The 17,065-nt window shown below is 36.2% G+C and overlaps 1 protein-coding gene across 2 annotated transcripts in view; it reads right to left on the bottom strand.

The window, feature by feature from the left end:
• The window catches only part of TMPRSS15 (transmembrane serine protease 15), a 140,973-nt gene that overhangs the window by 37,271 nt on the left and 86,637 nt on the right, over positions 1-17,065 (bottom strand). For both annotated transcript variants that reach the window (XM_055417759.2, XM_088837087.1), the window contains 2 exons: positions 12,352-12,462; positions 10,683-10,815 (listed from right to left, as the gene is read on the bottom strand). In XM_055417759.2, coding sequence (XP_055273734.2) covers positions 10,683-10,815; positions 12,352-12,462 — 244 coding nt within the window. The remainder of the gene's footprint in view (positions 1-10,682; positions 10,816-12,351; positions 12,463-17,065) is intronic.

Genomic DNA, 17,065 nt, shown 5'->3' with positions numbered 1-17,065 from the left:
CTAAGCATAATGAAATTGAACAAAATATTGAAAATTATTTATAAATCAGTTTTTAATCTAATGTCTGTTTATCACACACCTACCACTGGCATTGCACTGTGGTGGGATTTTCAATTACATTTTTAACACAAGCCTATTCTAGAAGAGGGCTTCCCTTGTGGCTTAGCTGGCAAAGAATCTGCCTGCAATGCGGGAGACCTGGGTTCGATCCCTGGGTTGGGAAGATCCCCTGGAGAAGGGAAAGGCTACCCACTCAAGTATTCTGGCCTGAGAATTCCATGGACTATCCATGGAGTCGCAAAGAGTCGGACACGACTGAGTGACTTTCATTTCATTTCATTCTAGTAGAAAGGAAGACTAGAGGCAAAGCTTTAAGGTTGAAGAATATTTAGTAAATGCTGAATGTTCTACCTGGGATTCTCAAGTACTGTTTCATCGTTATGTCTTCACTAGCTTGCTGAGAAAAATAGATTATGCATGTATGTGGATAAAATGACACACAGAAAGCTTGGATTCTAAGCTTATGTTCTAAATTTGCAACCTCAAACTTTATATTAGAAAAAAAACTGCAGTTAATGGTGCACGTATATTGTTTTGGGTTACTCAGAACAACTGGGTAAAACATTCTTTTGGAAAAAACTTCTAAAGTACTCACATAATTAATTCTTATTGGAAATATTGATATCAGCAACCTAACGGTGGTGTATAGAGCCCATTGGTTCATACAAATGTTTCCAGGCATCAGTGCTGGATATTAAAAATTAGAATTTAATTTGAGAGAGAGTACCTGCATTTCAAACCCTGCCAAACTGAACTCACCTTTTTCAAACCAAACATGATGTCTTCCAATTGGTATTCACAATAAACAAAATATAAGCAGCAGAGGAAGTTTATGATAACCTATTTCTTATTTTAGAAAATGATTGAGATGATAAGGGTACATTTAAAATATTCTTGTCAAAATAAAAGGTTGGCAACCATATGTTGAGTCACTATATAGTTCATAGAAACAACATCTCTGAACTGAGAAATTGAACTGTTGAGAAGATATTATATTCGGTTCTTTAATTAAAGCATGTAACTGCGGCACTCCCTGCCTCAGTTTCCTCTTTGCAAGAAAACTAGTTGTTCATTTTTAGAGAGGCGTTCTGTCAAGATTACAACTGGAGTTTGCATTTTTTAAAAAAAATTCTGAAAAGGTCCCAGCTCTGCAGATTTAGATAACTCTGTGCATATTTGCATAACTTTGAAATCTGCAGTTTGGTGCCACATAAAAATGCATCCATATAGCATCACCTTGATGACATGGTAATGCCTCCTGACTGCCTATTTCTAAGCCTTTATTACCATTTTTATATGTTGTGCACCCTCAAAGGGCTCCCCTGGCTTCAGGGGAACCTGATTCTCTGTGAGAAAAGAAGCCTATAAATGCAACCCACCATTATTATTTTTGAGGTCATAAAAATACACTCAGAGAGGAATTTTAGAGAGAAAAAGAAGCCTATCCCAAGGCGTCTTGCTCCGTATTAAATCTTCTGCCTCTCTTTTCAGGCCCCTTGTAGGTTTCCTCTCTTTTGTCTCCCTCCTTAGACTGTGTATGCTGTGATAAGAATTCCTCCCTGAAGCTGGAGCTTAGGTAGGGATGTTTTAAGCTTTCGGACTCACTAAAGCTGTAAAGAATAATAACAAATGTTGCAAACACTGCAGTCAGGCACTGTAGCTCATTTCACACCCCAAAAGGTTTAAGTGATGAATGGAACCAGATGGGATTAGTCTGAAAATGGTTTAGGAGAAGAATGGGCCTTCCCTTTTGATTGGAGGGAAAGAGGCCAGAAGGTAGGAGAGAGCATTTTAATAGGCAGGTGAAGGGTGAATGAAAGGGATTTGAGGCAATGGATGGCAAAGCATCCCACTAGGAGAATGGGGACATGTGGGCAATTCCATAAGCATCATGACTGAACTGGACACATTGTAACTGAAATAGCTTATTCATTTAACATACTTATAACAATTCACCTAGCATTTACCCAGCCATATGTTAGCTCTTAAAAAACAAGTAAGCTTAATTAATTTTACATTTTCTGATCTCAACTCAAAATTTCATGATGCACAAAAGGAAAAAAAAAATGTCAATAGAAAAAATTTTCTTCCCCTGATCAATTTACCCCTTTGTACAAGCTACTGTATTAAGAAACGGAGAAATTGATAAGGTCAGTCTGGTTGCCCCTCTCTACCATATTAATGGTATTTGCAAAGAGACAAACTCCTGGTTTCTCCTACTAAAAACCAAAAACATGGCTGAGAGAAGTGATACTTCGATCATGGAAGATGTAATCTCTATGGACAGCATCTTGGATAAAATGATCTTAATCCCTTGTAGTATATTCTTGATTCAATTGTAACTGTTTTCTCAGTCATTGCAGTTTATCTATCTTTGAATAAGAGGTATACGATATACACCTCCATGTTTACTATAAAATTTTCTTAGTGCATGCTTTTTAATGCCTTACTACATTTTAAGGTCATACGTGCAAAGTTTCCTTTGGGCTTGAGGGTTCAGAAGAAATCTGTCTTCCTATGGAACTGGTATTATTCAGCTTATCTCATAATTAAAGTTATGTGGTTCTTAATGTTTTCTTTTTGGCATGGGTTTCCAGGAAATCTAAAACAGATATATTAGTAATTGTACTGACCCTGTATATTGTATCGATTTGGTTCCTTCTTTCTTAGACCTTATTTACTACTAGTCTATTAACTTTACCACATATACTCTGTTATAAATCAACACAGTTACTTTTGAAAAGATAAGAGTGTAAAGAAAAGAAGAGAGAATGGAAGGCAATAGAGATGAAAAGTTGAGGGGAATAAGGAAGTGAGGACAAAATCAGAAAAATAAGGAAGGAAGAGAATCAGAAAAAGAGGAAGGTGTAATTAAAGGAAAGGAGAGAGTATATTGTCCCATCTGACTTCATCAATTTAAGCCAAAATTGTCCTTGACCTCAAAAAATATACCATGTTGTTTACAGTTTGATCAGTTGGAAATAATTTTTAGGAGGGAGGCTAAATGAACAAGGAGCTTGCCTGGTGGCTAAGTGGTAAAGAACCTGCCTGCCAATGCAGGAAATGTAGGTTCCATCCCTGGGTAGAGAAGATCCTCGGAGAAGGAAATGTCAACCCACGTCAGTATTCTTGCCTGAGAAATCTCACGGAGGGAGAAGCCTTGGCGGGCTACAGTCCGTGGCATCGCAAAAGAGTTGGACATGACTTATGGCTGACTAAACAACAACAGAATGAACAAGAAAACTTTTGTTATTCATTCAGGGAATGATAGTTTTCTCCTGCCTTCCCTCCCTCTCCGCAACAACAGGATTTAAGGGAATGGTGAAGGATATTTTGGCTTGGGGAAAACTATAATATTTGTTATTTTCATGTAACAACCTTTAAGTGAAGGAAAAAAGCCTTCGATTAAAAAAAGCAGAAACAGCAACAAAAAACAAATGAAAAACCCCCAACTCTGCAACAGGCTTTTGTAGCCTAGACAACTAAGTTGCAGAAAATCTTTTGGTAGATGATTCACAATTGACCAGAAGAAATTTCATCTCTTTGCTGCTGCTGCTAAGTCACTTCAGTTGCGTCCGTCTCTGTGTGACCCCACAGACAGAAGCCCACCAGGCTCCCCCGTCCCTGGGATTCTCCAGGCAAGAACACTGGAGTGGGTTGCCATTTCCTTTTCCAATGCATGAAAGTGAAAAGTGAAAGTGAAGTCGCTCAGTCGTGTCATTATATTCTCAGCAATTTCTTTGCCCCATAAATTTCTCTGGGTTGCAAATACCCATTCAAGTTGCAGTTCAGTTTAGTCACTCAGTCATGTCCGACTCTTTGCAACCCCATGAATCGCAGCACCCCAGGCCTCCCTGTCCATCACCAACTCCCAGAGTTTACCCAAACTCATGTCCATCGAGTCAGTGATGCCATCCAGCCATCTCATTCTCTGTCATCCCCTTCTCCTCCTGCCCCCAGTCCCTCCCAGCATCAGAGTCTTTTCCAGTGAGTCAACTCTTCGTGTGAGGTGGCCAAAGTATTGGAGTTTCAGCTTTATCATCAGGCCTTCTAATGAACACCCAGGACTGATCTCCTTTAGGATGGACTGGTTGGATCTCCTTGCAGTCCAAGGGACTCTCAAGAGTCTTCTCCAAGTCAAAATAAAAGTTAAAGACAACAAAGAGTTTGCTGCCTAAATTGAATTAATAAAAATAAGTGATTTCTTATAAAAGAATCCTTTATTTTCCGATAATATGTTTTCAAATACTTACTGGTGTACATCAGGAATGAATTTTTCCCAAGCAAGCAATAATACCAACCTGTGTTTGTTGAAATCTTAGCCTTGAATTATTTTCTTTAAAAAAAAAAACAAAAACATTTTAATGATTTCCTACTTATAGTGGTCTTTTAAAACTCTCTAATTTTGTTTTGATCTACTGGGTGAAAAAGTTTTCCGGAGAAGTTAAAAGAGGCTAGTGTCAGAATGAAAAGCTGAGGAATCCCCTGGTTTAAGCCACAGTTGACCTGCACATAGGGAAGGTCACGCATGTTGGACTTCCGAGGTAAAGAAGTGGTAGTGGTAAAGAACACACCTGTCAATGCATGAGAATTAAGAGAGGAGGGTTTGATCCCTGTGTTGGGAATATCCCCTGGAGGAGGACACGGCAGCCAACATCAGAATATTTGCCTGGAGGATTCCATGGACAGAGGAGCTGGCAGGCTACAGTCCACAAGGGTCGCAGAGTCAGACACGACTTAGCACACATGTTCTTAGTAACAGAAAAAATGCTTAATTATTTTTAACTTTGTTTTTAACACCAGATGAAATCAAACTGCCAAACTTCAGAGATGTTTTGTATAATTTCTATGTTTTCTACTGAAACAAATATACAAGGTTTCTTGGGTTCTTTTGATATGACAGTTCTACTTTCCTGTAGTAGGAGAATCCTCCAGTGTTCTTGAAAGAACCAAGACCTCTGGCTCTTTAGCCAAAATTCCAGCCTGAGTTCTATGGAGCCACTAGCAATGCATGGTAATATGTAGCCAGTTTATAGTTGGAGGAGAAATAATGACATCTTTATTTTTACTAACTTGTAATTGAAACACAGTCTTTATTTCTGCTACAAATGTAGGTGACTAACCACAATATTATTAGCAGCACCTATAATTTTGTCACCAAGACAAATTACACATATCTTCAGATCTTACTGCATACTTCTAAAAATATCACTTATGCTCATCTTTGATAGCACAGCAATCATTAGAATCACCAACATATCTTATTTACTCTCTTAAAAAAGAAATATATAATATCATACTATATTTTTAACACTTTGATAACTTTTTCAATGAAATGAATTTCCTTCAGAATTATGTGTAGTTTACTCTTTTGCAACTTAAAAATATGCACCTAAGAAGAGGATGGTAAGTTCCACCAGACTGCCAAAAATGTCCATGACACATAGAAGAAGGTTAAGGTCAACTACACTTTGATAGTGATTCTCAAACTATACCGAGCATCAGAAGCATCTTAAGGGCTTGTTCAAGTACAAATTGTTGGTCTCTGTTCTAGACTTTCAGATGAGTGGGTCTGAGGTGGGGCTCCAGAATGTAAATTTGTACACATGCATCCCAGGTGGTTGTTACAGATGCTGCTAGTTCTTTTTTGTCTTATTTTTTTAGTTTAATTTTTATTTTATATTGAGGTATAGTTGATTAGTTGATTTGAAATGCTGTGTTAGTTTCAAGTAAACAGCAAAGTGATTCAGTTTTATACATATAGTCATTCTTTTTCAGATTCTTTTGCCATGTAGGTCATTATAGAATACTGAGTAGAGTTCCCTGTGCTATACAGTACATCCTTGTTGATTATCTATTTTACATACAGTAGTGTGTATGTGTTAATCGCAAACTCCTACTTTATCCTCCCCCTCAACCTTTCTTCTTTGGTAACCGTAAGTTTGTTTTCAGAGTTTATGAATCTGTTTCTGTTTTGTAAATACGATCATCTGTATCATCTTTTTAGTTTTCACAGATAAGTGATATCATATAATATTTGTCTTTCTTAAAGTTTACTTTATGGAAGTATAGTTGATTTAGAAAATTCTGTTAATTTTTGCTGTAAAGAAAAGTGATTCAGTTACTAATTTGATTTTAAAATGAAATACTGGGAACCGCTGACCTAGATCACCCTGAATCTGAATGTCTGGGAACATGACTGGGTGATTTTAATGTATCACCATGTTTGGAAACTGTTGATTCAGCTCTTGGATTATAATTTGATGGTATACTTGTTTTCATGCCCTTGCCCATAGCAGATATAATTACCTATCACTGTGTTTTCTACATCTTTGTGAGATGATATGCCTATTACAGATTAATCTTAGGAAGTTATAAATTATTATAGTTTGCTATTATTTTATCTTTGCTTATTTTTAATTAATGTATTTCTCATTCTAAAACAGGAAAAAAATCAGAGCTACAAGTTGCAATTCAGGCAAATGATTAGCTTTTTAGCTTGGTCAGTTAAACCAAGTAAAATAAAATTTTTTTTCACCATTTTGCCCACAGCCCCGTCTACCCAACTAGCCCACTGCCTCAACTATTCCACCCAAGGAACAGAGCTAAGAATAAAATTAAAATTTTCTTGCATGTTGAACTCATAAATTAAAAATTTTAAATAACAGAAAATATTATTATTTTTTGTATAAAGTTAGCAAATAAAAAAATAATTTAAATTTGAGGTAGTAGCCATACTTTTTCTACTAATTCCTATATCTAATCTTTGTTGTTTTTTTGTGTTAAGGCTTTTCCTTCATAGTTGAAAATTTGGGGATAGTGACAGAAAATATGTACAAGAACAGGAGCATTATTTGTCTACCAATTTCTTAAACTAATAGGAAACACAGATTCTATTTTCAATTTTCTATGAACCTATTTTTAGTGCTAAATTGTGAATATGAATTTGCTCTAGTACTTACACAGGAATTTAAATTATTATGCTCTATGTATGTGAAACGTTAATTTTAAAAAATATTTACCACTCACTTGCCAACATCTTCAAAACACCTCTGAAATGGAAGAACATTGAAGTAATTCTATTTCTTATTTTGGGTTTCAGAATGAGAGGATCAATTTGATGTTTTTGACATTTGAACTGAAGGTATCTGGCACAAGATTACTATGGGATTTAAAAAATAACATCAGTTCCTCATGGGGATACATATAACTAATTCTATTTTTAAAATGTTAGCCTTTCCTAAATTTTGGAGGGTTTACAGACCTGGTGACTTCTTGATTTTAATGCCTTAGCAGAGCACATCAACTGCATTTTTCATTTATTGGGTTAATAACAGGGTAGTGTGGTTTCCTAGGAAATATTTTAGAAATCACTACTCAATATTTCTTTAACATTTATTCTTGCATCAGTCTAAAATGTTTTCTTTCATACTTTGATCAGAGACATGAAAATGTTATTCAAAGTTCTTTTTACTTATGCAGCTATCAATGGTGGGGAATGAAAATTATTTCTTTAAAAATAGGAAAGCTGATGAAATCTGCCTCATATAATTTACTAGAATCTGTGGGGAATTGCATTTCGTACCCTAACTGTGTAAATAATCTTGAGAGGCTACAGTGCCTTTTTAATAAAATGACTCTTAAATTACTTTCTTCTATACCAAACACATCATTTTAAACTCACTAAGTTTTCTTTCGTTAGCATGCACTAATCTAGACAAATTCTCATTAAGGCTGTAACTTTCATTCAATTAGTAGAGCACTAGGGAGACTAGTTAATAAGTGCTGGTCCAAAGATTAAAGTCTTTGCAGAGATTACCTGACTCATTTCTGAAAAGAGCCAAGTGCCTGACCTTTTTGAAAAACATTGTATTGAAGGCAGTGGGGTGTACTACTTGCTTTGCACACACTAAAAAAAAATCTAGTTCTCTGTCCCTGTCTGTGATTGTGACTGTGATTCATTAGAAATGAGGTCAGTGAACTAGAGGGTAAAATCTGGCTGGAGGGAAAAACTTGTAAATAGATAGTATATGGTTATGTGGAATTGGTTGTCATCTATGCAGCTCAGGCCACTTTCTAGAAAGCTTTCCCTGACATACCCAAATTGAGAAGAGGTTCTCCTACAAGACATTGTATTTATCACAAAATATTGTAATTCTCTATTTCTGTGTCTGTCTCCACCACATAAGTATTTAAAGTAAAAACTATGTCTTATTTATCCAAAGAGAAGACACATTATCATTGTCAATGCACAAATTTCTAATCTGTGAGTAATCAAAATAATGTGTTTATATTAGCAACTGTTAGAAAAAATAATGAAGATAAATGTTTCCTTTCCAATATGCTCTTGCATGCAACTGGAGCCAGCTTTATGCTATCACTCAACATATTTTATTCAAATGCATTAAAAATATTTTTACCAAAGAAGATCTTGATTACTTTGATCTTTGTAAAGATCACCTTAACCCCAACATTGTCTCTTTGAGGAGACAGTTTAGCTAAGGTTCACACACAACAGGGGAAAGAACACCTGTGTTGACAATCAAATAGTGATATTTAGTAAAGTGTAACACAGGCTCCTGTGCAGTAAAAGCCTAATCATCCAGGGCATTTAGATCCATCAACTGTGATCAAAAGGTCAAGGAGCCATTTCCTTAGCCTAAACTGTACTAAGTTCTTGAGTTTATAAAACAGCTTCTCAGCATGACTATCAAATTGAGTAGTGGAAGCAACTGTGGAAAATTCTTAAAGAGATGGGAATACCAGACCACCTGACCTGCCTCCTGAGAAATCTGTATGCAGGTCAAGGAGCAACAGTTAGAACTGGACGTGGGACAACAGACTGGTTCCAAATAGGAAAAGGAGTACGTCAAGGATGTATATTGTCACCCTGCTTATTTAACTTATATGCAGAGTACATCATGAGGAACGCTGGGCTGGAAGAAGCACAAGCTGGAATCAAGATTGCCGGGAGAAATATCAATATCAGATATGCAGATGACACCACCCTTATGGCTGAAAGTGAAGAAGAAGTAAAGAGCCTCTTGATGAAAGTGAAAGAGGAGAGTGAAAAAGTTGGCTTAAAACTCAACGTTCAGAAAACAAAGATCATAGCATCTGGTCCCATCACTTCATGCCAAATAGATGGGGAAACAATGGAAATAGTGAAAGACTTTATTTTGGGGGGTTCCAAAATCACTGCAGATGGTGACTGCAGCCATGAAATTAAAAGACACTTTCTACTTGGAAGAAAAGCTATGACCAACCTAGACAGCATATTAAAAAGCAGAGACATTATTTTGCCAGCAAAGGTCCATCTAGTCAAAGCTATGGTTTTTCCAGTAGTTATGCATGGATGTGAGTGTTGGACTATAAAGAAAGCTGAACACCAAAGAACAGATGCTTTTGAAGTGTGGTGTTGGAGAAGACTCTTGAGAGAAGAGTGCAAGGAGATCCAACTAGTCCATCATAAAGGAGATCAGTCCTGAATATTCACTGGAAGGACTGATGCTGAAGCTGAAACTCCAATACTTTGGCCACCTGATGGGAAGAACTGACTCATTCGAAAAGACCCTGATGCTGGGAAAGATTGAGGACAAGAGGAGAAGGGGACAACAGAGGATGAGATGGTTGGATGGTATCACTGACTCAATAGACACGAGTTTGAATAACTCCAGGACTTGGTGATGGACAGGGAGGCCTGGCGTGCTGCAGTCCATGGGGTCACAAAGAGTCGGACATGACTGAGCAAGTGAACTGAACTGAGTGGAAGCAAATGACTTCCTAGGGCCTCACCTGCATGAACTCACTATTTAACTAAAAGCAATGTTAAAGTAGGAATCTCGAGTCAGTGCCACTTATCCAGTGCTTTACTTGAAGTGAGGATATACACCTATCCATTTCAGATTTTTGTTGACTTTTCATCAAAAACATTATTCTCCATAACCAACACCCCACCACCTCAATGGACATGAGTTTGAGCAAACTCTAGGGGATGGTGAAGGACAGAGAAGCCTGGTATGCTGCAGTCCATGGGGTCTCAAAGAGTTGGACATGACGGAGTGACTGAATTGAACTGATAGTAATTTTCTGAGAGTCATTAATATGGAATTATTACTTAAATTAAGTCTTGCAGTCCTGCACATTTTCTTTCTCATGACAATACTTCTTCAAATTTTCCAAAAGAACTGTCATGAATGGGTCAGGAAGACACAGCAAAAGCATATTCTCTCCATTACCCATGTGTTTAATTACATACATTAAAATAGAGCATAAAATGGATCATTTCCTTTTCTTAAAGAAGACAATTTATAGAAAGTATTTAATGACATGAGAAATGTTCATGCTTAAATAGGTTACAAAACAGCTTATAACATGGTATTTTGCGTGATTTTATAATATACCATTTCTGTATACTCACATTTATGTAATATTTCTTGAAAGATTATTAACTATGGTTGTCTTTTTGAGAATGCGGTTAACAAGATTTATGTTTTCTTCCTTTTGAGCATATGTATTTTCTAAACTCATGACTTCCACAAATTTTAAATTTCTTAATAAACCCAATTTAAAACCCATAGAAAAGCTTGAGAATGATTGGAGAGCTGAGTGGAATTACTTACCCTAGTCCCAGCAGCTGACACACATCATCTGAGATCTGGGTTGTCCAGTTCTCGGCACAAGCTACATGCCATATGCTTTGAATCCTGAACTGCACCAAACCACTGTTGTCTGTCGTGCCGTTGAAGAGACGCACTAAAAAGATGAGATCATACACAGGGTCACTGTGACCCAAGCCAGTAAGCAAATGTTGGACTCTTAAGCTAAACATGTAATGTTCTTAACATTTAGAGATTGATAGTGTATGATTTTTCTTAAGAACATGCTGGAAGTCTTAAGTTGAAAACGATAAGTTTGGTAGTATGAATTTTGCTTTTTCATGTGATTATAAAGATGGAACTGGCAGAGATATGTAAGTTCATTGCATATCAGTTCAGCACATAAACAGAAAATAAAGCTATTTTGAAGAGCTTATCTTACAAGCATAGTTACCAAAAGAAGGAAAACAAATTCAAAAATAACTTTAAACATTTTTTTTCTTACTTCTCTCTCTAGAAGATATTTTCTTTGACCTTATTTTTCTGCTGTTTGGTTTCTGTCATTCCCCTTTCAATTTATAACCATTTTGGACAGAGCGTTAAGGTCATTAGCGGTTAGGTGGGAGACTGGGCTAAGAGAGTTAGTTTATCAAACAGATAAAATATCACCCATCGTAATTTTACCCGCAAATACCACACAATAATTCTCTGTTTGTTACTGTTTACCTTTTTCCTGATGATAAAAAGAAGAAAGGCATTGCCTGTAGAATTAGACAGACCTGGGTTGAAAACATAGCCCTAAGCCTTACTAGATGTGTGATCTTTTGCAACTGCTTAACTCCTCCAAGCGTCAGTTTTCAGTGAAACAGAGTTAATTCCAATTATGTTCAGATCATTTTACAGCACTCTGTTACAGCGCATGCACATCATAAATAGCTTTTACTATCTTTTATATTTTTGGAATTAAAGTAGGACAGAGTAAAAATAGTCATTATTCCTAATGTAACAGAGAGCTGGAGAGGGGCTGGACAGGAGACTGAAGGCAGGAGGAGAATTAGATACTGAAGAATCAAGAATGCAAGGACAAGTCTAAGAAAGCCAGTTATGAATGAGCATGAGGGGGCCTCTGTGTGTAGGCAAGGCACAAAGTATAAGAATGGTGGCTAGAGTGGCTGGCATGGGCTGTTGTCTTTCTGAGGTATTTTATGCTTTTTACCTGAAAATGCATTGTTCTAGACCTAAAGCTGGGCTTCCCAGGTGGCCAGAGTGGTAAAGAGCCTGGCTGCCAATGCAGGAGAGCTAAGAGGAGTGAGTTCCTTCCCTGGTTCAGGAAGATCACCTGGAGAAGGAAATGCAACCCACTCCAGTATTCTCGCCTTGAAAATCACATGGACATAGGAGCTTGGCAGGCTGCAGTCTATAGGGTCGCACAGAGTCATACACGACTGAAGCAACTTAACACACGCAGACTTAAAGGTATTAAATGTAGTCAACTTTAAACAGAAACAAGTTCGTGTGTTAGCATTTCTTATAACCAGAATGGTGGCAGAGGCAGTAAAATCACCAGGAAATCATAACCTATAAGTACCAAGATATGTCCTAATAAATATAGTCATAATCTTCCTTTTGTATTTGTAGAATCCAAGTGTAGAAATTCAGATGATCAAAGTTTTTTCCTAAAAATAAAACGTACCACAGTGTGCTTCATCTGAGCCATCCTTACAGTGTGGAAAAACGTCACAGAGATTCACCAGCGGAATACACTCCCCATTCTTACACTGAAAATTGCCTTCCTTGCAGGGTTCTATGGAGGGAAAAAAATATGTATTGTATAGGATAATGAAATGACAAATAGACCATTCTGGAGTACCCATCCCGTTTCTGTCCCTTTAAACATCCATTCTTTGCCACAGTCCTTAGTTAAGCTGACTTGGATATTGAATATGACAAAACAATTGCTCCAAATGCTTTTGTAATACTCCTGTCAAATCTAGAGATGTGGTTTAATTAGACTATGAACAAAACCTTAAACATATCCTTTGCAGCAGAGGGCAGGGCAGTTCCAAGCGATGTGTGAGAGATTTTGGACATACCATCCCACACCATCTCTGTGAATCTTATAAATTCTTCCAATTCAATGAATGTGAATGTCCAAGTAAAAACCACTGTACACTTGTGTTCAAAAGTATAGAGAGATCTCTTGGTTTCACCATCTAAATGATACCTCCAAATCTTTCTTACATAGAAATGTGGAAACCGTCTTTTGTTGGAATCAAAGTTGAACCAAGCTGGAAATAGTTTAATTAAAGCATGGTCAGGTGGGAAAAAGTCATCTAAAGAAATGGAAACTGCAATAGCAGTAATCTGAAAGGAAACAGGGAAAGCAGAGCTGGAGTTATTGGTAATGTGCTTAGACATGTAAAAACAGAAGGACAATGAAAAGGTTGGACAAGAGAGGATTGGAGTAGATATGATGCTTGCTTCCAGAATTTGAGTTGGGCAAAAGATGTCTACTTGTAGTAGTCATTGTTTAAAGGAAGTGAGAAATATGTTTCCTGGAAATGTTTGTTTATTCTTATGGAGTTTTGCTCTGTGGGAGCCCTCATACCACTGGAAAAGAGGGGTCTTCTACCTTAGAGTTGTTTTCTGATTGTGGGTTAGGAGGAGTAGCTATATCCTGATATTAGAATCTCTATTGGGGCCACGTGGAATCTGGATTTTCTGAGAAAGGAAATAGCAGCTGGATATGAAGAGGCTTTTCTTGGGCTCCAAATAGTGACTGCAGCCATGAAATTAAAAGACGTTTGCTCCTTGGAGGAAAAGCTATGACGAACCTAGACAGTGTATTAAAAAGCAGAGACATTATTTTGCTGGCTAGTGTCTGTATAGTCAAAGCCATGGTTTTTCCAGTAGTCATGTACAGATGAAAGACTGGATCATAAAGAAGGCTGAGTGCAAAAGAACTGATGCTTTCAAACTGAGGTGCTGGAGAAGACTCTTGAGAGTCCCTTGGACACAGCAAGGAGATCAAACCAGTCAATCCTAAAGGAAATCAACCCTGAATATTCATCGGAAGGACTGATCTTGAAGCTCCAATACTTTTGCCACCTGATGCGAAGAGCAAGTCATTGGAAAAGACTCCTATGCTTAGAAAGATTGAAGGCAGGAGGAGAAGGGGACGACAGAGGTTAAGATGGTTGGAAGGTATCACGGACTCAAAGGACATGAGTTTGAGCAAACTCTGGGAGACAGAGAAGGACAAGAAAGTCTGGTGTGCTGCTCCAAGGCATCACAAAGGATTGGACAGGACTGAGTAACTGAGCAACAGCAAAGATGGGTAAAAGTAAAGCTCTTTCTATCAGTGCTCTCATTGAGTCCATTCATTACACTGAATCTGTAACTTACTAGCTGTAATATCTATATGCCTTGTTTCTTCATTTTTATATGCCTACGACTTGACAAAATGACTGGAACAAAGTAGGAAATCAGCAGATATTTGTTAAATGTTAAGTGAATTAATTTGTATTAGATAAGTGGATATGCCTCAAAAATCAGCATGCACATTAGTAATAGACACAATATGAAGAAATCACTAAAAGTATGATTTCAAAAAATACATTTAAAAAGTAGACAGTTGATTGGCTGATGATAACTATTGACTTGAAAAATAAAAATCAATTCTATGAATTATGAAGATAAAATTTACTTGTTTGAATTTGGGTGCAGGTTAAAACCTAAGCTCTGGAATCATGTGACTGATTTGACCTTCAACTTAAACATTTTCTTTTTTATATTTTTGAGCTTGGACAAATAAATTAATCTTTTAGAAGCTCAGTTTCTTTGATATAAGTGGGATAAATACTGCTTATGTCTTAGGTATAACATGAGAATAACTTTTTAAAAAATTGAATGTATTTACTGTGCCAATATGAATACACTGGATGCAGAATAAAGTTTATCCTTAACAGCAAAAGTAGTAACCCTTAGAGGTCATCCTTCCCATTGCTACTTCTGCGTGCTGGTTGTGCTACTTTGTTCTCCAGATGATGCAAGAAATCACACCCAATGCCTACCTCCAAATATCTCACAGCAATAACTGGAGGCATTTGCATCTGTTATTTTAAACTGTGATAAAGCCTATATTTTTTCAACTCAAATTTAAGTTACTTTAATCAAAAATACTTTAAGAAAGGTGTGAGTGGGATGGTTGCTTCTACAAATGTTTATCCACTGAGCGTAGGTTACATATATCTAATATAATACTATTAGGAAGGTTCTTGTAAATGCAATTATCAATTTATTTCACAAACACATATTTCTAAACCAGATTAGTGAGACAATAAATGGGCAAAGACAGCTACTTATTCTACAGGCAAACCTCAATGTTTTAACTGACTTTATATTTTAATCTTTCCAGTACTGAGTTTAGAAAGAAGGAATATTTAAAACTAGGTATGCATGTGTTGGATTTATATCTTTTATTTTAAATCTATATTTTAAAAGCTGACAGCCTAATTTTGTATCCATAATCAAATATCTTAATATATTTATAGAATGTTAGTCACCACTAGTTATTTTTAAATTATTCCATTACTTTGTTTTCATAGATTTTTAAAGTCATTAGGTAAAAATGAGTTTTAAATGCCAATAATTTAATCATCAATTATTTATTAATAATTTTACTCTTTCACTGGTATAGCCAGTCTGTATTTAATTCAAAAAGCATGTATCCATTGAACTAAAATTTAAATAACTGAATAAAAATATGAATGAATGGGGCATGTGCAAATATCTGAAAATTGTAGTTCATTTTTGTGCGCTAGCCAAAGCTGTTAGTGTTATACCAAATGAACAAAGAAAAATTATCCTATCTTCATAAGATGAGTGTGTTGGACTGAAAAAAATGCTGAATGGGAAAAAATAATCTATTATTCTTGAACTGAAAATAAATGACAAATTCTGAAAATTTTAAATAAATTGTTTCAAAATTTCCCTTTATGTACATGAACTGGATTCTGATTCTTTGCAGCATGTAACAATTCAACTTCAAGAATTTAATCCAAAAGCTTAACTCTCTGTGGCCTCTGGAATCTTATTTCTGATTATTTTATGCCCATAGTGAGAGAGACAAAAAGAAATATTGCTAAGAACTGAATTTCCCCATCTCCTTTTTACGAAGTCTCCAATAGTCCTGCCTCATTTAGCCAATACATGCCTGGTTTTAAATGGAACTGAACTGATCTCTAAGGCACATGCCACACAACCTGGGGAGGGCGCTGAACCCCTAAATGTAATCAGCTGCCACTTCCATAGTTGCCGGATAAGTAATACTGAGTTCCAAATTAAGACTCTGAGATTCAGAAAAGAGCAATGAGGGGACATTCAGAGGAGAGTGATCTTAATAAATCTTATTTCTTATCCTCTAGTTTAATGTGAATAAAATGTGAAAACTAAGATAAAGAAAGGAGATACAAAAAATATGTTGCACAATAGTTTTACATGTTAATTAAGTGCTTTGGAAGGTGTACCTAAAATATCTTAGAAGATAAAGGAAGCACATTTATCTGCATATTTATGGTATTCCTTTGCTCCTTTTTTCCTAAAATGACCAGCAAAGCAGGACACCAATATAAAGATGTGTGTGCCTAATCTCTCCTTCCATTACCAGTGTGATTATCTGCCACTGCCAATTCACTCTGTCTGTAATTGCTTTTCAGCATTTTGGTGTAAAAAAATCCCTCTGGGAAAAGATTATGTTGATACTGACTCAGTCACTCCATTTTCTAGTCCCTAGCAGCATATGTCCCTGGCCAAGAGGAGTGTGAGACCACATTCTCAACATATTCAACACAGACTGATGGTCATGGAAGACTCCATTTCAGCTTCAATCCAGGGAATTTTCTTGAAATGATTTATTGCCCAAATAACATTATCATAGTAACTGAAATCTTTTGAAAGGGCAAACAAATAAAAAACATACCTAGGCTATAAATCTCCTATTTATTTTGTGTTGTAAGCCATAGATTATGTTCTTTTGGCTTTTATCTTGACTAGAAATTGCTTATAATATTTTTCAAAGTCCTAATGTATTTACTTTATTAGAAGACTCAAATAAAGCCAGCAACTGTAATATTTTTGATGAAAGAAGTGTTGCTGCCTTCCTTTCCCCAACCTATTCTCTTTACAATTCTTTCCTCCCTTTTCCTTTACAATTTAAAATATGGCTTAAAGACCTACTATTTCTCTAAAATTTTGTTTCAAGATGTTTTCATTTTTGCAAATGGTAGATGGTCAATAATTACTTTTTTGGATAAATTCACTCCCTTATTGGTTACAGCTATTAGTTTTTCTTAATCTCATTAGTTCAATTGGTTTTACAATTCATCTTCATTTCTTTAAAAATATAG

The sequence above is a fragment of the Moschus berezovskii genome, chromosome 1 (assembly GCF_049115385.1).
Source record: "Moschus berezovskii isolate FMDL1 chromosome 1, NW_MosBer_1.0, whole genome shotgun sequence".
Taxonomy (NCBI): domain Eukaryota; kingdom Metazoa; phylum Chordata; class Mammalia; order Artiodactyla; family Moschidae; genus Moschus; species Moschus berezovskii.
The sequence above is the reverse complement of the archived record's forward strand: the minus strand, read 5'-3'. Positions and strand labels throughout refer to the sequence as shown.